A 23,832-nucleotide genomic window follows, 5' to 3' on the forward strand; every position below is an offset into this window, starting at 1 on the left:
ATACAGCTCTTTCAGAAAATGAAGAGATTATTTTTATGGGAGACTTTAATATCGATTTGATAAAACTTGAAAATAATAAATAGATGAATTTCAAAATCCATTTTAATCTTCAACAACTAATTAACACCGCAACACGTGAAAGATCACAGACTCTTATCAATCATATTTACACCACTAATCCTGAGAATATCACGCATTGTAATGTTCCCTCATATGCTTTAAGTGACCACTACCCTGTGTGCTTGAATAGAAAAAATAATACAAAGCTAAAAAAGGGAAATCATGTCGAAATAAAATCGAGGTGTTTCAAACATTGTAATGAGATGCCTTTTGTGCAGACTTACTTTAAACCCCATTTCATATAGTTGAAATGGAAGATGATATTGATCTTGCTGTCGACAAATGGTATGAACTTTTTGAACAAGTTATTGACAAGCATGCACCAACGAAAATTAAAAGAGTAAAATCATTCAAACAAGCAGAATGGTTCCAAGAAGAAATTCAAAATTCCATTAAATACAGAAGTATGTATCATTAAAAAAAAAAGACTGGTAAACTTTAAAAAGTAGCGAAATAAAACAACGTCGTTAATATTTAATGCAAAAAAGGAATATTTTCAAAACATATTATCTAACTAAAAAAAATAGTAAAGAAATTGGGTAATAGTTTTCCATCGAAAATGCAGCATGAAAAACGAACGTTTTATAACCCCCAAAGTGTTGTTAATTCATTAAATGTTCAGTTTTCTTCGGTTGCAGAAAAACGTATTAGAAATAATACTTCAGATATGGATTTTTCTTCTTTACAAAATTTTATTTGTAAAAAAATTGAAGGAAACAGAAAATTTTGAATTAAACCTCTGTTGGAGAGGTGTGTACACAACTGAAACACCTTAATATTAATAAATTAGCAAATTTAGAAGGAATTGTCCCAAGTTTTTAAAGCTTAGTGCATAAGTATAACATCTAATCGTTTTCCGGAAAATTAAAACATGCTAGAGAACTGCTTGACATAAAGGAGGACAACAGATGTTCCCTCCAATTATAGTCCAATTTCTGTTATACCATATTTAAGATTTTTGAAAGACATGTTTGTACACAGTTATATGAATTCTTAAATTCATTCATTTCAAACCGCTCTGATTAAACTAATTGACAAATGGTTAAAATATTTAGATATTGGAGAAATAGTTGGTACTGTGTTTTTGGATTTCAGTAAAGCTTTTGATCTTATTAACATGCCACACTTTTAGAAAAGCTAAAATTTCATCATATCGGCGAACATATGATATATTGAAAAAAATTATATTTGTCTGGAAGACAACAAGAAGTCCAATACGCAAATATTAAATCTGATTAAACCTTTGTAAAATATGGAGTGCCTCAATGTTCTATTATAGGTTCTCTACTATTTTTAATTTATATCAATGATTTACCACTTCATGTTAAATAATCCACCATGGATTCATATGCTGATGATTCAACATTGCATTTTCATGCTTAGAAAATTGAAAAAATTAACAGCATTTTGCAAAATGATTTAAATGCTGTACAATCATGGTGTAACAATAACAGTATGAAAATTAATGCACAAAAAGCAAAGTGTATGAAATTAATTTCAAATCAAAAACTTACACAACTATCAGAATTATGTATTACTATAATCGAAACCTGTATTGATTACTTGAAATTGACATTGATAAAAATTTAAGATGAGAAGAAAATGTTGATTGTATATGTAAGATTATCTCATCTTAAATATCACTTTTGTAGAAACTTAAAGAATATTTGCCTATACAAATAAAACAACTATTTTATAATGCAAATATTCTACCATATATAGATAGACTATTGTAGCTCAACTTGGGGAAATTTATTACAAAAAGATTCAGATATAATCATAAAACTTCAGAAAAGATAGTAAGAATTATACTTGAATGTGATATTTCTGTACCATCAAATTTTATGATGTATCAAATTGTTAATGGACTTACACCTGATTAATTCCCAATGCTAATTAATAATGATGTTCAACACTACAGCATACGATCTGTCTCTAATAACGATCTATTTGTTCAAAGACCAAATACTGCTTATCATAAAAATCTTTTCATTATTCTGCAACCAAGTATGGAATGATTTACCATTCACATAAAGAATTGTCGTAATGCGTAATTTTACAATCATTTTCTTGAAAATTCTATGCAAGATAAATATTTTTTCTCTTTGGTTAAAATATGAAAACTTCATAAATTGTTGCCATATAAATGTTTGAATGATTTATATATTTTATATATATATATATATATATATATATATATATATATATATATATATATGTTGTATTTTGATGCATGAATGTAAACTGTATACGTGTATTTTGTTTCAGGGCAAAATGAAGATTAGACTAGTTCTTATTGAGTAACCGTCTTCAAATAATCAAATAAAGAGTTTACACTTATTATTATTAATATTATTATTATTATTATTATTATTACATCTGTTAGCATGGTTAAAGGAGTTTTTTTTAACATTTACCGCGTCTTTGGAGTTTTACATTTACCGTGTCTTTGAAGAAGATATCAACGGTATAGGTATTTTTAGTGGCTGACACTAGAGAAGCTTTTATTTCATGAACGCAAGCATAAACTAGGGAAAGGTCAGCATAATCAGGTAAAAAAATGTCAGATATATACTTAGCTCGTAAATAAATCCAAACAATAACGATAAACAAAAGTTTTTGTAAAATACAGTCAAACCTGATTTAAAGGTCACAAGTGAAAGTTCAGCTCTACTAAGCAAAACCTGTCTAGTCAGATCACTCTCTTCTTTTTATTTGTCTTTGTAAATTTTTAACATTTACTGTTTAGTCCATTTTTTTTGTAATATCCTTTTCGCGTGGCTCAGTATTTATACATCCTGCCATTGTGTTATATGGTCATTTTTTTGTATTCTTGTCTTTCATTTTTGCTTATTTGCTTTGTCTATAGAGTGTCTATATGCCATTTTGTATTTCTTTGTTGACATAGTTGTTTGTTTTTATAGTGATTAAGATTATAACACAACGTTGACTGCTGTATCTCATTTTTTTTATACATTTTACCCATTATGTCTGTTTTTTATGCTCACCCATTGTTGTCAATGTAGTGGAATTCTATGCGACTGTCATACAAGTGAGAGGTTTAACTGCTATAAAAACAGGGCTAATCCACCATTTTTTACATAAGGAAACGCCTGTACCAAGTCAGGGATATGACAGTTGTTTTCCATTCGTTTGATGTGTTTGCACTTTTGATTTGATAAGGGACTTTCCGTTTTGAATTTTCCTTGTAGTCCGGTATTTTTGTTATTTTACTTTGTTCTTATCCTACTGTGATAATCCCTTTTTGAACCTCAATTCAAAGGTCACCTCTCCCAAAAGGTCATTTTCTCTGGTCTTGAGGGTGAACAACTATGAGAAAACTATCCGCATACGACGCTGAATTCTGGGAATGGTGGTAATATAAAAACTTAAAAAAGAGGCGAAAGATACCAAAGGGATATTCAAACTAATAAATCGAAAAGAAAACTGAAAATGTCATGGCAAAAAAAAAAACGAAAAACGCTCCTCTGTTTCATAATAATTAGCTTTTCAAGAGGTTGTTAAAAATTTATAGTATATAAATAACTGAACCTAAAAAGCAGAAAAAAAACAGATCCGTGTCCTTATTTTTGAGATATAATCAATTAAAAATTTGGGGGGAAATGATTCTCTCTAGATTTTTCATGCACTTAACATTGACACCCTTCTATTTCAAAAACTACGAAAAAATAACAAAGATTTTATAAGATTTTCAAAACTAGTTTTAATCTATATGTAATAAAATAATGAATAGAAAGGTAGAGGTTAGTGTGAAACTGATTAAAAAAAAAAAAGTTGATAAGTAAAATTGGTACTGAACATGTTTAATGTCTGTCAACGTATATTTGTTCCGCCTAACAAAAGTTCCCGTGGAAACTTTGTTATAAACAATGCCACAACATCTGTTCCAGACCTGTTGGAACAAATATTCTGATTATTTCTATATCCGTTATTCCGTTAGGAACAAAATTTGTTCAAGTGGAAATAATATTATAGAATATTTATTCCATTTGGAACTAATATTATGAAATAACATTCTATTTCGTGACAATAATGTTATAATATGAATATTAATAAGTAAACATCAAAATGAATAAAAACTAAAGAATATGTATATGTAAGAAAATGATAATAAGTGTGAGCGTTCTCTTACAAACTCAGAATAATATTGTAAACTGCTGAATGCACATTTTCTTGACTATTATTAATCAAGAAGGGTTTCATGGTCTGTACAATGTTTAAAGTTTATGCATGACTTCCTTTTCAGCATATCAATTATTGTCTCGAGATTATTGTAGTTATAAGTCTAATTAAGTTCTTATAGTTTCACGCAAGACATTTAAATTAATAGTAATCGTCTTTTAGAATCATTTGACACAAATTAAAGTACGATGAAAATTAATGCTAGGAATTGTATAAGTTTCCTAATTGTAAGTATTAAAAATTTGAGTTACACATGCCAGCGTCCATCTTTATCATGTTTATGACAAATACTTCCTCATTCGAAGCATTTGGAAAAAAAATCTGCCTTCATATGAAATTAAAAAGTTAATTTAACTTCCTGTTTTATCTTTACCAATCGCGGGTCTAAGACTTGGTAAAATTATTAACTCAAAATATAGGTTTTATTTTGAGTTAATGAGATGTTTTCATTTTTATATTGCTTTCGTGATTTGTATAGTATTGTGTATTACTATACAAATCCTTGGCTATACAAAGAATTTAATTGTTGTTCAAACGTGTTCATCTATGTTAGGGTTTTGACCTAGTTATGTAAGTATATTTTATGACAATTTTATAAATAGACACTTAAGGTCAGGTCAGGTCAGGTCAGGTCAGTCCGAGGGTCAGGTGGTGTGTAATCATCACAGCGCAGTATTTCGACGCAATCAACTTGTTTTATTTACATTACGCTACAGTGAACAGTTGAGGTTTGTATATTTTTGTCACAACGTACCTTTTGCATGGCTAAAATGACCGTGTTTACACCTCATAATTAACTTAGTACAGACAAACCTGTGCATCCACAAGTTCAAGACGAGATTTTAATATTTACACCTATATGTCGTGAAATGAAATTGGTTACCCTGCATTTATCATACTTTTCAATATAAACACATGGACAAATCGACGAGAGACCCACTCCTAACTTATTGAAAAATATCATTCTGCATTCATTTGACAATAATATCTTGGTGTAAATTACATGTATTAGATACACCCTTTCGGGCTAACGCCCTCAACGTGTATCTGATATATAAAATTGAGAATGGAAATGGGGAATATGTCAAAGAGTCAACAACCCGATCAAAGAACTGAAAACAGCCGACGGCCACCAATGGGTCTTCAACACAGCGAGAAAATCCTGCACCCGGAGGCGCGCTTCAGCTGACCCCCTACACAAAAATGTGTACTAGTTCAGTGAAAATGGACGTCACACTAAACTCCAAAACATATAAATGAACTAAAATTAAAAAACATACAAGACTAACAAAGGCCATGCAGAGGCGAAAAAATGCGGCGGGGTTAAACATGTTTTGTGAGATCTCAACCCTCCCCCTTAGAATAAACAAACACACAGCAATACGCACAGTAAATCTCAGTTTAAAAGAAGTCCGAGTCGGATGTCAGAATAGGTAACAAAAGAAACTAAGTAAAATGACAATGATACATAGATTAACAAAGGACTACTAGCAGTTACTGACATGCCAGCTCCAGACCTCAATTAAACTGATTGAAAGATTATGTCTTCATCATATGAAAATCAAGCACAATCCCTCCCGTTAGGGGTTTAGTATCATACCATCATAAAATATACGAGAAGAACATAACCCGTATTATGTATATATGTATATTTGTAGAGATCTTCGAATTAATAAACACTATTCTAAAAAAGAGCAAACTGGAAATTGTCATTACCTCAAATTTTCTAGATGCAGTAACACTTTCGTAGTTATGGATTTGGAATGAAATCTTAATTGCTGTCATCAAATTGATACCTTATCACTGCTTTTGTATGGCAATATGAATCGCTGTACTATCTTTTCTCTTTCTGGTTAATTGTCAAAATCTGAACTTTTTGCTGATAAATGAAAACACTTCTATGTAAATACTGAATACATCTCGTCTTGTACCTGTGTGTGCATCTTGAAAAAGTTTAAAGGTATAGCATGACCTAGATAAATAAAATTCAAATGCATTTAATGTTTTAGAAAATTAAAAACTTAACTGAATTTTACAGTGCACTCTTTTTGTTCCTTCAGAAGGTGCCAAAATAAAAGTTGGGAAAGAGGTATTATATAACATGAACATGTACTAATTGAACACCACTTACCTGCTACGTTGTGTTAACCTTAAGTTAGTAACAGTAATTATCTAAAATGTATCAGATCTTACAGATCGGCTCCTGTTGTTATGTACTGTTGTCTGTTTTTTCGTCGTTTTTAGATTTTTGCCACGGCATTGTCAGTTTATTTTCGACTCATGAGTTTAATTACATCCCAGTTCCTTTGTTCTACCAGGGGTGATCTGAACCGGATCACCCCTACCAGATCACCCTAGCTTGCGTTTCTTTGTTCTACATTCTTTCACTTTGTTCCTTAGCTTTTTGGCGGGAATGTCAAATCCACAATAAAACTTAGAAATATTCACACGGAAAAGACTAACTATCAAAATTTATGTAGAAAAAAATCCAGTGTCTATGCTGGGAATCGAACTGAAGACCTTTAGCATATAAACCCAAGATTCATACCCCTACACCAGGACGACTAGATGAAAACTCTCGGTTAATTTAGCATATTTAAACATTGTGTCCGGGGCTCATAAAGGGTATATAATATATAGTAATATATAAAGTATATTATAATGATTGTGTTGTGCTCTAAAACTAGACGTTATGAAGCGTAAATGGTTTTTTATATGATCTAGAACAGCTGGGATATAAAATAGTTATCCCATTCGGACTTGGTGTGTCAGTGTAAGATCACCCTCCGGCCTCCGGCCGTCGGGGTGATCTTATACTGACACACCGCGTCCTCATGGGATAACTATTACATATCCCTTTGGTAACTTTCGCCTATATATTACCTCTTTAAAATTTGATTTTTATATTTTTTAAAGGTTAAGCTATAGTTTGGTTTATTTTAACAAAAAATGTATTTTGTATTGAGAATTTTTTCTTTTTCTTTTGTATCACGTGTTTATTATTTTGGCACTGGAACAGAGCAATTTGTGCAATAAATAAGGTGAAAGGTTGATACACTTATTTTTTCAGCGTTCGGTTAACTTTCATCAGGAACACTTTGCGTTAGAAGTGCTGGCAACCAAAGTTGAGAGGATACACAGGAGATTTTATACAAAGAATCGATACCTAAAGGTAAATAAAAAAACACGAGAGAAAGAGTTGATGGTATATTAAGTAACCTTGTTGGAAGCTAGCCAATTCCTGTATTTAAATGAAACCCCAAGGATTGACTACGGTCAAAGTGCGGAATCGGTTTGGCTGTGATGGATGTATAAATACGCAGTCACGTATGGTCGGAATTGGGTCGTAAAATCCATTGCCTCGTGCAGAGAGAGAGTGCCACGCTCTCTTCACATTAAAAAAAACAAAACATTCGCAACAACTCTTTGAGGGGGCTTTAGATAGCCTGTTGCAAGGCAAAATTTCCGTCCCTATCCTACATACCCACATTTCGTGTCTGTAATTCGGTCGACCCCTACCTTGCAGAACACACATAATGTATTCATTCTTAATTTGTTCGAAAGTTTTGTACTGTGCAATCTAAAAAAAAAAAATGTTTATGAATAAGAAAAGTATATTATATGCTTATTTTATTTAACACATTAAACTTATTTTCAAGTAAAAATGTAGGTGTTATTGTCTAATATTATCATAATATATGTCTGACCCATGTCAAGGATGGTCGTTTACTGGGATTTCGGATATTTTATATCATATTTTTGTTTTGGAGTCTCGAAATTGGTCTTCAAGGAAGAATTATATGGTAACTCCCCAGTCTGTTGAAATTATAAAAGAATAGTTGTATACTGAAATGCTGTTTCTGCCTTTCCGATGTCCTTAAACTGAGGATTAAGAAAAGACTTTCTGTAAAAACTATTGATAGTTACCCGTTTCCAAATGTTTAAAATGTCGTTGACAATCGAGACAATCTTAGTTTTCCTATTATTTTATATCTCATTCCGGAGTAGCAATATGCCGACTGCCCAAGCGTGTTGCGTTCACATACTGATTTAGCAGAACTATTTGGAATTTTTCGGTATTCATCATGTTCATTGCTCATTTACTTTTCATGCAGTGTATTTAGATCACTCCAGTTTTTTGTCTGTTTTTTTAATTGATTTTAGACATCGCTGAATGTTTAACCTATAAACACTAGGAAATATGTTTTCCCAAATTGTCTTGACAGTATTATTTTTCAACAATGTCAAAAAGACAACTATAACCTTGGACAAAATGGCGTTAAATAAAATAACGTACACAGGTATTTAAATATAATAATTTTGTTGTTAGGAGTACGGAGCAGGCATGGGGTAATGCAAATTTGTAATTGTAATGCATGGTAATGCATTACATTTTTCCAAGTAATTGCATGTAATGTGTAATGCAGCAATTTGTGCATTACATGTAATTGTAATATAATGCATTACTTTAGCAAAAAATTGTGTAATTTCATGCATTACATGGCATTACATGTCATTACTTTTTTTCACATACTACATCTTTAACATATTGTTGGAGTTTTAACTAAACCAAATTTAAGATTTCTTGATTAACTAAGAATATGTTAATCATTAAAATATATTCTTTATTTCATCTTATTTCATACATTTTCCTGCATAAAAAGATTGATATTTGAAAAGCATAGCTGTATTGTTGTCATAAGATCAAAGAATATCTTTGTTTTGCTTAAAAAAAAGGTAATTAAACTTTGTTATAAAACACTAATTAGTTTGTTTAACAATCAATATTTTCACCATTTAGACAATTGTTCATTAGTTAAGGTCTATGTTTATTTTATAATTAGGGAAGTAATTCACAGTAATTAAATATTTCGTTTAAAATTAAAAAAAAAAAACAACAAAAAAAATATTTTATAAAAGTAAAGTCAACATTAAGTTAAAATAATTAAAAATTGTAAAAGTCAAATTAAATAGACTTTTTACATGTATACTTATATTCAATTCATGGAACAGTTACTGCATATGCTAGAATCTTTTGTGACCTCTAGTTGTTTTTCAAAATGTTTAAATTTTTCTATTCACTAATAAAATTTTCAAATGTAATGTGTAGTTCAAGGCATTACTTTGCAAAAGTAATTGTAATATAATGCATTACTTTGATAAATGCATGTAATTGTAATTGTAATATAATGCATGGTTTGGTCAAAGTAATTGTAATATAATGCATTACATTGCAATGTAATTCGCCCCATGCCTGGTACGGAGATATTTGTTTTTCGTAAATTGTTTTTTTTTCTAATTAGGCTTAGTTTTCTCGTTTGAATCGTTTCACATTTTTCATTTCGGGACCTTTTATAGCCGACTATACGATATAGGTTTTTCTCATTGTTGAAGGCCGTACGGTTGCCTGTAATTGCTCACTTACACTCATGTAACTGTGGTGGATAGTTGTCTCATTGGCATTCATACCACATCTCCTCATTTATATATTTATATATATCATTAATTGACCAACCGAATTACCATTGACTACTAAATATTTCTTTAAAATAAAATTTGTTTTCTTAAATTTACAGTTTGAACACACTGTCCCTGACTGTAAAGTAAACATGAAGAAAAAAATAATCATTGACACAGATGCTGGCCTCGATGATGCTCAAGCTATTCTAATGGCCTTGGCGTCGAGTCATGCAGAAGTCGTTGCTATAACTACAGTGATGGGGAATGCCGGAGCATCTCAAGTTGGTTTAAATGTTTTGCGGATTCTGAAGCTGGCTGGTCGGTTAGATGTAAGTGCAGTCGAATGAAATAATACATCACTAGCTACTTATCATGCCATGCTATATTGAAGTCAATTCTTAACCTTTGAGTTTGATGAAAGTATAAGTACTATGAATTTAACATTTTGATTATAATTGTTCATAAAAAAGCATACTTTCTCGACAAAAGTAGCAAAACAATATTGAGTAGTTTTCTTTTATTAGTGGCCCGCCCCAAGGGTGACTGGGGAATATACATTTTGTAAATTTGGTCTTCTCTCTACCGGCAGTAAAACTTTCGCTAAAGTGGGGCGTCCGTTTGGCTGTTTGGGATGTACAAGTACGCAGCCACGTCTTGTCAGAATGGGCGCCTTGTGTAAATTAAGAGAATGCCACGCTCTCTGCACATTAAGAACCATTGCAAAAACTCTTTGAGAGGTCCGTAAGTGGCATGTTGTAAGGCAAAATGTCTGTCCCTATCCAATATACCCTCGTTTTCTAGTGGCAATCTAAAATTTCCCTACCTTCATCACGGAGGCCTCTATAACAGGACCTACCTATTGTATTTAGTGTTAATATGTTCTCGTCCTGAACATGCTTGAAATTTACATGCCACTGGACGTAAAGGAAACAACGGCCAATCAATAAATCTATTAAACATTTTATGCTTTTAAAAGCAATGAACACCCAAGCAATTATCTTAAAGGAATGTTTTACTTTTTATTTTTAAGGTTTTACTATATGTATATAATTTTGAATGAAACAGCGTAGTCAGTGGTTGTTGTTTGTTGGTGTGGTTCCAAAGTGTTTCTCGTTTTTAATATAGATTAGACCGTTGGTTTTCCTGTTTGAATTGTTTTACACTAGTCATTTTGGGGCCCTTTATAGCTTGCTGTTCGGTATGAGCCAGTGCTCCGTGTTGAAGGCCGTACTTTGACCTATAATTGTTTACTTTTTACACATTGTGACTTGGATGGAGAGTTGTCTCATTGTCACTCATACCACATCTTCTTATTTATAGTCACCTAAAAAATTGTTAAAAAATTGACATTCACCGTTCAAAATCTAACCTGCAATCTGAGGAAATATCTAAAATTGACGCCTACTGGAGTTAAGGTCACGTGCAACCATGTAGAATACCAAATTGATATTCACCGACTAAACCATAGTAAGGTAGAATGCACCAAAGAGATGTTTCAGGTACATTTGACTCAGTTTGTTATTTGGTAGGAAAATTTGATAAATACAGAGTTGTGTGACTTTTTCAAGTACAACTATCAATATCATATTTATGTCGTAATTGATTGGGGAAAACACGTTAACAAAAACAAAAATCATGACGTATATACAAAACCATGCATTAGAACATTATACAAAATTCGATGTCCTTATGAAAACAAATAACACTATTAAATCCAGACCCTTTGTATGTCGGAAAAGGCATATTCCCAATAGTCCAAAAAATTAGTAAAGTTCAGAATTGTAATTGACTTGACGAATTTACGGACGGAACAATCATGATCGTGATTGACTCGACGAATCTTTCGACGGGACAAACATACTTGTGATTGAATTGACGAATCAACCGACGGGACAATCAAAAACAGTAGTAGGAAAGCCAGAGAAAATAGAAAAAGGCAAACTCTCCTTAAAAACTTTGTCTTTATGAGAAAATAATGACTATATATCTTCAGATACCAATATATGTCGGATGCAACCAAGCTCTAAATGGATACAAGGTTGAAGGATGTTCCGGATATCATGGTTCCGATGGATTTGGAGAGTCTCCAGACCCGGATGCTCCAGACTCTTCTTTCATTCAAAAGGAGGATGGAGTCAGTGCATTGATTCGGTTGTCTAAACAGTTTTCTGGTACGCTAATACATGTAATAATTTTACAAACACAATTTTTATTTTCTTATTCTTATTCTTACATTACATGTATGTTTCATTAGAATCCGTAATTTTGATTGGCTTACAACAATCGCGAAGCACTATTATATTCTATTTCCGTATAAAATACAACAGCTATGACTGCACGTTACTCAGGTACGTTCTTCCTGTGACAATGTTAAAACAATGCATAGAAAAACAAGCGAAAATCTTGCCATGCTTGATATAACTCTTAATTTCAGCACACACATGTAATTATAAGAATTGAATGCTTCTTGTTATAATTTTAAAGGGTTGTGAAAGCGTTGATCGTGGGCACATTTTCCCCATCATACAAAATGTGCTTCTGTCAACGCCTTTACACCCCAATAAAATTATAAAAAGTAGCATTCAATTCTTAAGTATTCTACATCTGCTCGCAGGTTTACATTTACATCTTCAAATATCTTTGAATACTGTTTTGAACTCGTATTCGAATAATTCAAACAAAAAATCAATTTCATATAAGACAAGTATTTTTTTCTTTCTGTTTTAGGTAATATATCAGTTGTATGCATTGGACCGTTGACGAACATGGCGATGGCACTTAGAAAAGATAAAACGTTTGGTCAGCAACTGGAAAAATGTTATATCATGGGAGGAAATTATTGTGGTGAGAACGATATTAAACATGAATAAATGCTTTTTATTACATACTTCATATTCTCTTAAAATCAAAGACATTAGTGTTAAAAGTATTTAAAAACAAAACCTGCACAATGAAAAGGAGTATGTAAGAAATTTGTAACATAATAACATTTTCCTTTTAAAGTATTTGATTAAAAAAATTACTTTTTACACACTATACTAGCTATAACCAAAGAGAATTACGTGTACGAATGAACGAAAATATGGTGTGAAACATGAATGCACTTAATAATTTTTCAAATGAAACAAACTGTACGAATTGTCATACCAGTCCTTATTCTAATGTGTTCAATCTAGTTTGAAAAGTTCTAAAGATTTTTTAGGCAGACAAGTATTTCCCATATTTCTAAATAATTACATTACATGTATGTTTCATTATAATACGTTATTTTGATTGGCTAACAGCAATCTCGCGTCATTCTGAAATTAACCTTCGTTTCAAAATGAAATGTAACATTCATGATAACACGAGCTTCTACAATAAAGTGCACAGGTAAATAAAAGAAAAACTTTATAGAAATCATGTTATCATGATCCTAGCAAAAAAATGTAATTATAATAAAATTGAGAATGGAAATGGTAAGTATTGAATGTTTCTTTTAGTAATTTTATAGGGTTGTAAAAGCGTTGACCGTGAGCACATTTTTAGAATGAAGCGCGCTTCATACAAAATGTACTTCGGTCAACTCTTTTACACCCCAATAAATTTACAAAAAGAAGCATTCAATTCTTAAATATGGGGCGTACTTACCTGTTCATTACCCGAGAGTCTCGTGTGGATTTATTAGCCTAAAAATAAGGATATGTTGCATAATTGCCAATGAGACAGCTATCCATCAGAGACCAAAGGACGACGGTGTAAATAACTATAATGCACAAAACACCTAACAAGTATAGATTTATTTCGTCTTCAAGCCATTGTTCCACTACTAAACTGTCTATTCTGCTTACAAGTACACTTGTTACAATCAAAAACCGGGTAATTAATTGTTCAAATAAGGCCTTTGAAAATAGTGGAATTAATTACTTTTGGAGTGTCAAAAATTCGTTCGAAGTACTTGATAAATTGCATGCTTATATTGGTGATTTCGAAACTGTCCAAAGTTTTGATTTTTCTACCATATATACCACTTTGCCTCAATAATCTCATTAAGAAAAAAATCACACATCTAATTAAATGGGCATTTAAAAAGTCAGAATGCAAATATATATGTTCAAACTCTTTTCGGTCATTTTTTTAGTAACAACAGACAAAAGAACTATGTCAATTGGACCTGCTTTGATACGATAACTGCACTTGAATTTTTACTAGAAAACATTTTTGTTCGCTATGGAGATTCCGTATATCGTCAAGTTATCGGAATTCCAATGGGGATTAACTGTGCATCACTTATTGCGGACCTGTTTCTGTATTGTTATGAGTTACAATTTATGACTAAAATCAACAAAGACCCATCGAAACAACATCTGATACAAAAATTTAGTAACCCTTTTAGATATTTGGATGATATATTGGCTCTTGATATCTATATCTTTAAAGGGAAGCTTAATACCAAAATTTACGATAAAAGAGATGATTTTTCATTTCCTATTGTTAATTATCCATTTTTAGATGGTGACGTTCCCTTGTCACCATCTTATGATGTTTATATATCTCAACTTGTTCGATTCACTCGTGTACGTAACAATGTATTTGATTTTAACGAAATAAATCTCTGTATTACTGAAAAATTATTACACCAGGGTTTTCGCTATCACAAACTAGTCAAAACATTTACTAAATTTTATCATCGGTACAAGGACATCATCCGTAAATATAAATCAACATGCAGACTTCTTATATTCAGGTATTTCACATCCAATCTTTTATGGTAATATTCTATACAAAGCACAAAAGTTTAAATTTAAACAGACTTATTCAGAAGGGATATAGTTACGATACTGTTGTCAGGTCATTAAAGATGGCATATTTTGGATAAATATTGATTCACTCATAGGGTCTTTACATCGGAAATTAACATATTTATTCTAAAACCAGTTGTTGGCATGATACGGGTTATTTTCTTCTCATATATTTTATGATGGTGTGATACTAAACCCCTAACGGGAGGGATTGCGCTTGATTTTCATATGACGAAGACATAATCTTTCAATAAGTTTAATTCATTGCCATGTTGCTTAGTTTCTTTTGTAACCTATTCTGACATCGGACTCGGACTTCTTTTAAACTGAGCTTTACTGTGCGTATTGCTATGTGTTTGTTTATTCTACATTGGCTAGAGGTATAGGAGGAGGGTCGAGATCTCACAAAACATGTTTAACCCCGCCGCATTTTTAGGCCTGTCCCAAGTCAGGAGCCTCTAGCCTTTGTTAGTCTTGTATGTTTTTTTAATTTTAGTTCATTTATATGTTTCGGAGTTTAGTGTGACGTCCAGTTTCACTGAACTAGTACACATTTTTGTTTAGGGCCAGCTGAAGTCCGCCTCCGGATGCGGGATTTTCTCGCTATGTTGAAGACCCATTGGCGGCCTTGGGCTGTTTTCTGCACTTTGGTCGGGTTGTTGTCCCTTTGACACATTCCCCATTTCCATTCTCAATTTTATAGTAGACTTATCAATAATCAATTAAATCCTGAATTACAATTTATTACACCTTCAACGAAAAGAAAAGGTAATATTCGAATATAATATGCGTCAAACTGAATATAATCCTAAATTGCTATAATACGAAAATTTAATGGTTAAAACTATTCACTTAAATTAAACATTAAAATAAACTTTTTAAAGCTGCTAATCGACAACGGTAACAAACAAAAAAATGCGATATCATACAAAATCTTGAACTTTTGACTCACACCCGCAGTTGAATAATAATGCACAACAAAATCTATGGTATAAAATATCCACACAAAAATCATATTTTGTGCTTATCTACTTGCTGTCTAAAATATTTTATGTTATGCTTATGCTTTGTGTTTATTAAGCCAATTTTAACCTTAAGCTTTTGCCCAAATCATGAAAACCTCCAAGATGACGTCTTTTTAATCGCCAAAACACAGGAATTATTTGCGTTGTGAGAACATATTGATACAGATTTAATATAAGTGGGATCATATCGGTTTCTGAAAATTTCTTGTTCTGTCACTAAATATTTTTCAAAGAATTTATTTTTGCCGGTGTGGACACATGTGGCCCTCCGGCAGCAAGAAGGTCAAAGTGTTAAAGTTGATGGATGAAAACAATATACGTACATTTTCGGAAAATATACAAAATCATGTGTATGTGTAAAACAGGAAGAAAAGCGAGCCTCTTATCTTTTCCTACAATGTACATATATTGTATATTTTTTTATACGCGAGTGGTTCTGTATTTGGGTTTCATATATGTATCATATCTGATAAAGTTTGAAAAGCCCTTTCCATGCAATAAATCATGTATATAGACCGATATAATGTAAAGATATGATTATATATATATTCTGCATATGTAACTTTTAAAGGGGCATTAGCTGTCAAATTCATTTTCACCGATTTGACTCAAATTCTCATATTTGATTTATAGAATACTAAAACGTATATTCAAGTTACAAAAAGTCTAAAATAAACAATAAACAATGCATTGACTCGATAATATGTATCAACATTTCGTGTGTATTTTGTCTAGACGTCATCTAATTAACCATCGAGATAACCTCCGAAGACTGCCTACGGTCATTTAACCCGGTTTAAACATAAATATAGATACAAGCAGATAGCGACCACGTGCAATTCGATTTTTTCTAGGTCTGTTTGATTTCATATTGTAGGTTAAAAAGTATGTTTATCATCGTTTTTACCTGTATAAGAATGATTTTTTGTGAATCGAATCAGTCAACCAAATGGTTCATCCTTGTTTCACTTTCAATGTTTACATTTTTTTCCTTTTAATAGCTGAATACATGCGTAACCCATCTCATGGCTAATGGGTAAGATCGAAGTTCACATGAATACGGAATCAATGAGGTCGAATTATTCACTTGCAAGTGAATAATTTATCAGCGACGTTTCTTAGCTTATTTTTTACAAAATTGAACCAAATTGGCTGCTAAAAGCAAATTATTATTTCACTATAATCACTTTCATTAATGATTGAACAAAACAAAAATATATTTTGATTTTTTTATATCTCGTAGCTAATGTCCCTTTAAGACATGGTCTTATATTTTTCAGTTGAATAAGATAGAAAAAATTAATGCAAATTTTAATGATGCAAGTTTGTATATGTGAAATTATGCACATGCGTTAAACGAATAGTAATAGTTGCTCTTTTATTTTACAGGAAAAGGAAATGTTACAGTGTCAGCAGAGTTCAATTTTCACGTAGATCCAGAAGCGGCTAGAGAAGTTCTACATGATCTATGTTGTCCTAAAACATTGCTAGGATGGGAGATATGTGATGAAAACGCGTTTTCTTGGGTATTTGAATTTTCAGTTTGATACAAAATAATCTGTAATACAAATACCCACATCAGGTCAAATTGATAAACTGATCAATTTACAAATTCGAAGCCACTTTGCAAAATGGTTGTTGTTCAATTCTTCTTAGAATAAAAAGAGACAGATGATGCCTTTGGGACATTAAAAGCTCATAAGTCGAAGAGAAACTGACAATGCCATGGCAAAAAGAGTAAAAGCAAGACGAAAAAGAGAGAAAAAGTCCACAAGACATTACATAGAAAACTTAAAGACTGTTCAACACAAACTCCACCCAAAACTGGGAATGATCTCAGATGCTCCGGATTGGTAAGCAGGTCCTGCTCCACCAGTGGCGCCCGTCATGTTGCTCATGGTAAGGAAAAGAGGACGGGATTGTGGTCACGCCAATTGGAACATATTCACGGAAATCTGCGACACAAATATTTTAAAAAGTCACCTTACTCATGATGACTTCTGTAAAACTTGCGAAGGGGCGGCTTCAATTTTTCCACTTGAAACCCTTGTTTCAATAGCCTTATTGTAAACAGCAACCCCTCTGATCAAGGAAGTTATGATAGGAAACACAAGCTCTGTAATATCGCATCACCTTGGAGATATAAATTCTGTATACAGGCGCTGCTAGAATGTTGCTACATAGAAACGGAAATTTCATAATTGGGAATCATCCTTTTTGTCGTAAAGTTTTGTTTTCAATAACACCCGATTGACAATTTCCATACGTAAGTCAAAATATAAGGCAGCCATACCTGTATCTGTAGTATTTTTTTTCGCGCTTTCTATCGGATAGATGCGTTAAAGATATTCACCAAACTTTGTATTATTTAGTTAGAAGACATCATCTATATAGCGGAACGTTAAGTTGAAGGAAAATGCTAGCTTTTTTCCATTCTTCCTTGGAAGCTCCTTGATGTAGTCTGTTTAATATGAATAAAAGAAAAAGTCGACAAGAAGAGGAGCAGGGTTGGTTCCCATGGGAAAACCAGTTGTTTGTTTAATCACGTCTTCCATATGAACTCATTAAAAGCCACTTAAAAACCTGCCAATCAGACAAAACTTTGTATTTATGGTACACATGCAATTTTATTTAAAAGAAAGGTAACCCATACTATAGGAAATAATAAGTCGAAGCAGAACGGACAAGCTATTGTGAATGAGAAAGGCCACAAACATTACACAGAAAACGAAAAATTACGAAAAATTACCACAACAAACATAAATGAATACAGGATTGAATTATAGATTTCCGGAATAGTAAACAATTTCTTCTGTACAAAGTGGCACCGTCATATTATTGCTGAATTATCTTTAGTTAGTATACTGATTTATTCAATGTTATACTGGTAACATGATGTAAAAGTAGCTTCATATATGTCGGAAATAATATTTTCTCTCTCAAATTTTAGGACTGGTACAAGAATTTTCTCAAGATGAAATCTAATAAAATAAAATACCTGGCAGAACTTGAAAAATATACAATGAACAAATATTATATTCCAAATATAAATAAAGGATTGATTCAGAACTATGAAATGGCAGATCAGTTTTTAATGGCCATTGCTCTTGACGAAAATATAATAATGGAATCTAAAACAGTGTATGCAGATGTTGAATTGAAAGGGGAGCTGACACGTGCACAGATGGTAGTTGACTGGAATAAAGTTTTAGGAAAAGAACCATACGTTAAAATTGTAACAAAATTTGACAGGGATCGGGCTGAACAAATGCTACTGGAGTCCCTTAATGAAAACGATTAAACAACTTATCCGGCAGGGTTTAAGTCTTTTATTCATATTTATACCATGACAGATGTGTCCATGGACTGATGCGTTCAATGAACTTAAAGAATTAAGACTTGTGTTCAAAAAAGTCTTTAAAGTACGGATAGTAAAGGATTTTTATCAAGTATGGATAGTAAATAAGGTATTTTAATCAAAGTGTATAAATTCATTCAAAACAAGGTAAGACAAGCTTAGTTGTGTTCAGTATGTGGTTTAAAAATAGAAAATGAATATTCAGTGAAAACATGGAAAACAAATTATCCAAACTAAGCACCAAAGCGCTTGTGGCCAAAAGCTCACATGAGCCAGGTGAGCTAAAAAGGAAAAGTAAGAATATCCGATCTTGTTTTCTTGATACTTTATTAAAAGGTGTAAAAACAGGTTTATATAAAGTAAAAAGATGTTTGATTATTTCCTATTCGAAAAAAATATTTCCCAATAGACTATTTTCATATTACCGACTTTTGACTCCGCAGTATACAATTGACTCAGTATTACATGACGGAGTACCAGAATGTCCTACCACAGAGAAGGAAACCTGTTGTCAAAAGATTATATACCCTTGAGTCAAAAGTCGGTAATATGAAAATACAATGTAGTCTATTCATATACCTCTTCAGTTTTATTTTGTTTGGTGAATCTGGTGTTGGTAGATTTTGAAACTTCTATATTTTTTCATTGCAAACTTTTTTTAAATTCGAGTCGGCAAATTAGAGCTAAATATATTGTGTAGATAGCTGTCTGTTATGGTTTGGTTATTTGTTCAGTTGAGTTGCTGTCTCCCAAACATGACCTCTCAAGACCAAATCACATATTCTTTGGTTTGTGATAAATCTATGATACTAGAGTATTTCAACACATATATCAAAGACAGCGATGTTAAAACAATTGAATGCTCAAGATAAATATTAATAAATTATTTGCTTTGTCTCAATGTTTTGAAAAATGTAAAATCGAAAAGTAAACGTAACAAAATGTACACGGTGGCCTATTGTTGCTCAGTTAAATGCTGTAAGTCGGCCAGTGTCAAGTTAGCAGTGCCCTATCTTCCTGAATAATGGCTTCAACTGGTTTCATTCTATAAACCGAGTAGAGGCTGTCGAGTGTCAAAACGTAATTGCTCTTTAACATAATGTGCAATACCTTGAATATATGGCTGTATATACAATATCGAATCCTTTTCAACTTTAGTGTCGGTACACGAATTTTATAAAAATAAATCTCCAAATATCCAATATTTGGCCAAACTTTAGGAAAACGCAAGGAATAAATGTAAAACCCCAAATATAAAGCAAGAATTGAACCAACATAACGAAATAGCAAACCAGCAGATCTTAATGGTTATTGCTCTGTATGAAAATGGCTTAACAAAATCTGAACTCGTGAATGCAGACGTTGAGTTGAAAGTAGAGTTGACATGTGTACAATTGGTTATTGATAAAGATAAACGTTAAGGAAAACAAACCTACTTGAAAAATTTGACAAATCTGAATAACTGTTTGGTAGAAAAAATGGTTTTGAATGCACTTAATAGAAAATTAAAAAAACATCGTCTTCAATCTTAGTTAAAATAATTACAATAAAAAAAAAGAAGATGTGGTATAATTGCCAATGAGACAACTCCACACCAGAGACCAAATGACATAGAAGTTTACAACTATAGGTCAGCGTACCGCCTTGAGCAAAACCCATACCACATAGTCAGCTATAAAAGGCCCCGAAATGACAAATGTGAAACTATTCAAACGAGAAATTTTTTTGTGTAAAAAAACAATGAACGAAATACAAATACGATATACAGCAACAAACGACAACCACTGAATTACAGGCTCCTGACTTGGAACAGGCACATACAGAATGTGCCGGGGTTAAACATGTTAAGTATATAATATTTCAGGATTTATAATTATGTTACCAATTTTGGGCATCATGTTTTCAGATTGTACAGGTGAAACAATGTTACAATACATTTGAATGTGCACTATGGTCACAAACGCACATGATATCACACATAAATCTTTTTTAAGTCCTAAACAGGGTTTGCAGACGCTGAGTTTACATTTTCAAAAATTGGTTATTAATTGAAATTGCACATTGTAGCAAGTGCAAAGTAGAAATTGATATAAAATACATTCGATGAACACAAATCCGCTGAGTACATCTTGTAGTACCTTATTTAAACACATTTTATGTACACGTCTGGTCTGTGTTTTTGTTTGATGTTTTCTGCTTTGTATCGTTCTGATGAGTTAAGCCTTTACAACTGATTTTTATACGACCGCAAAAAAATTTTTGTGGTCGTATATTGGTATGACGTTGGCGTCGTCGTCGTCGTCGTCGTCGTCGTCGTATGTCGTCGTCGTCGTCGTCTGGCGTCGTCCGGCGTCGTCCGAAGACACATTGGTTTTCGCACTCTAACTTTAGTTTAAGTGAATGGATCTCTATGAAATTTTACCACAAGGTTCAATACCACAAAAGGAAGGTTGGGATTGATTTTGGGGGTTATGGTACCAACAGTAAAGGAATTAGGGGCCAAAAAGGGGCCAAAAATAAGCATTTTTGTAACTTCCAGACATAACTTCTGTGTTAGTGTATGAATCTCTCTGATATTGTACCACAAGGTTCCATATCACAAAAGGAATGCTGGGATTGATTTTGGGGGTAATTGCCTCAAAATTTTAGGAATTAGGGGCCAAAAAAGGGGCAAAAAACAAGTATTTTTCTAGTTTCATGACAATAACTTGTGTGTAAGTGTATGGATCTTTCTGAAATTGTACTACAAGGTTCCATATCACAAAGAGAAAGCTGGAATTGAGTTTGGGGGTAATTGCTGAAACGTTTAGGAATTGGGGGCCAAAAAGGGGCCAAAAATAAGCATTTTTCTAGTTTCCAGACAATAACTTGTGTTCAAGTGTATGGATCTCTCTGAAATTGTACTGCAAGGTACCATACCACAAAGGGAAGGCTGGGATTGATGATGGGGGTAATTGCCTCAAAATTTTAGGAATTAGGGGCCAAAAAGGGGCAAAAAACAAGCATTTTTCTAGTTTCAGGACAATAACTTGTGTGTAAGTGTATGGATCTTTCTGAAATTGTACTACAAGGTTCCATATCACAAAGGGAAAGCTGGGTTTGAGTTTGGGGGTAATTGCCCTAAATGTTTAGGAATTTGGGGCCAAAAAGGGGCCAAAAAACACATTTTTCTAGTTTCCAGACAATAACTTGTGTTCAAGTGTATGGATCTCTCTGAAATTGTACTGCAAGGTACCATACCACAAAGGGAAGGCTGGGATTGAGTTTGGGGGTGATGAATCATAAGGGGGTTCAAAAAATTTGGGGGGGCGGGATTTTTTTTTTCCTTTTTTTTCTTTTTTTCATTTTTTTTTCTTTTAAAATTTTCCATTTTAAGTTGGTTATTTCTGATTTATATTTAAAAGCAAATAATAATGATATGATAGGAGATACACACCAAACAGGATGTGTAAATTATTATATAATAAGTATTGTGCAATAGCAAGAAATTTTCAATTGCACAGTATTGCACAATAGCAAGAAATCTTCAATTGCACAGTATTGCGCAATAGCAAGAAATCTTCAATTGCACAGTATTGTGCAATAGCAAGAAATATCCAATAGCACAATATTGCACAATAGCAAGAAATTGTCAATTGTACAGTATTGCGCAATAGCAAGAAATATTTAATTGCACAGTATTGTGCAAAAGAAGATACTTCGTATAAATTGCTTATTTCTTGACCAATTTCAATGGGGTTTTATTCTTGAATTCTTGGGGTTCTTTAATATGCTGAATCTAACCGTGTATTTAGTTTTTGGATTTTGGGCCACGTTTTTAAATTGGTCCACATTGAGGTCCAAAGGGTCCAAAATTAAACTTTGTTTGATTTCATCAAAAATTGAATTATTGGGGTTCTTTGATATGCCGAATCTAACCGTGTATTTAGATTCTTAATTTTTGGTTCCGTTTTCAAATTGGTCTACATTAAGGTCCAAAGGGTCCAAAATTAAACTTAGTTTGATTTTAACAAAAATTGAATTCTTAGGGTTCTTTGATATGCTGAATCTAAACATGTATTTAGATTTTTGATTATGGGCCCAGTTTTCAAGTTGGTCCAAATCAGGGTCCAAAATTTAACTTTGTTTGATTTCAACAAAAATTGAATATATGGGGTTCTTTGATATGCTGAATCTAACCATGTATTTAGATTTTTGTTTTTGTGGCCCTGTTATCAACTTTGTCCACATTGAGGTCAAAAGGGTCCAAAATTAAACTTTGTTTGATTTCATCAAAAATTGAATTCTTGGGGTTCTTTGATATGCTGAATCTAACCATGTATTTAGATTTTGGATATTGGACCATAATAGGTGAATGTCCAATTTAAAATTTTTAAGTTCTTAGACCACATTCGTTCTGTGTCAGAAACCTATGCTGTGTCAAATATTTAATCACAATCCAAATGCAAAGCTGTATCAAGCTTGAATGTTGTGTCCATACTTGCCCCAACTGTTCAGGGTTCGACCTCTGCGGTCGTATCAAGCTGCGCCCTGCGGAGCATTTTATTATAGTTTGTTCTTATGTTGTGCTGTTACATCACTGTTCCAGTTTAGAGGGAGGATTGAGCGCCCACAAACATGTTTAACCCCGCCACATTCTTTATGTGCCTATCCCAAGTCAGGAGCCTATATTTCAGTGGTTGTCGTTTGTTCATGTCTGTCATATTTGTTTTTCGTAAATTGTTTTGTTATAAATTAGGCCGTTAGTTTTCTCAATTGAATGGTTTCGTATTTTTCATGTCAGGGCCTTTTATAGCCGACTCTACAGTATGGGTTTTTCTCATTGTAGAAGGCCGTACGGTTGCATATAATTGCTTACAACTTTGGTGGATAGTTGTTTCATTGG

The 23,832-nt window shown here is 32.5% G+C and overlaps 1 protein-coding gene across 1 annotated transcript; it reads left to right on the top strand.

Moving 5' to 3' along the window:
* The first annotated feature begins 4,420 nt into the window (after positions 1-4,420).
* Positions 4,421-19,118, top strand: LOC127729775 (uncharacterized). Its single transcript, XM_052237657.1, has 7 exons — positions 4,421-4,550; positions 7,394-7,495; positions 9,900-10,112; positions 11,777-11,954; positions 12,511-12,627; positions 16,979-17,115; positions 18,540-19,118. The coding sequence occupies exons 1-7, from the start codon at positions 4,512-4,514 to the stop codon at positions 18,888-18,890; spliced, it is 1,137 nt and encodes a 378-aa protein (XP_052093617.1). The 5' UTR covers positions 4,421-4,511; the 3' UTR covers positions 18,891-19,118.
* Positions 19,119-23,832: the final 4,714 nt, after the last annotated feature.

The sequence above is a fragment of the Mytilus californianus genome, unplaced genomic scaffold, assembly GCF_021869535.1.
Source record: "Mytilus californianus isolate M0D057914Y unplaced genomic scaffold, xbMytCali1.0.p SCAF_2, whole genome shotgun sequence".
In the NCBI taxonomy this organism is placed as follows: Eukaryota; Metazoa; Mollusca; class Bivalvia; order Mytilida; family Mytilidae; genus Mytilus; species Mytilus californianus.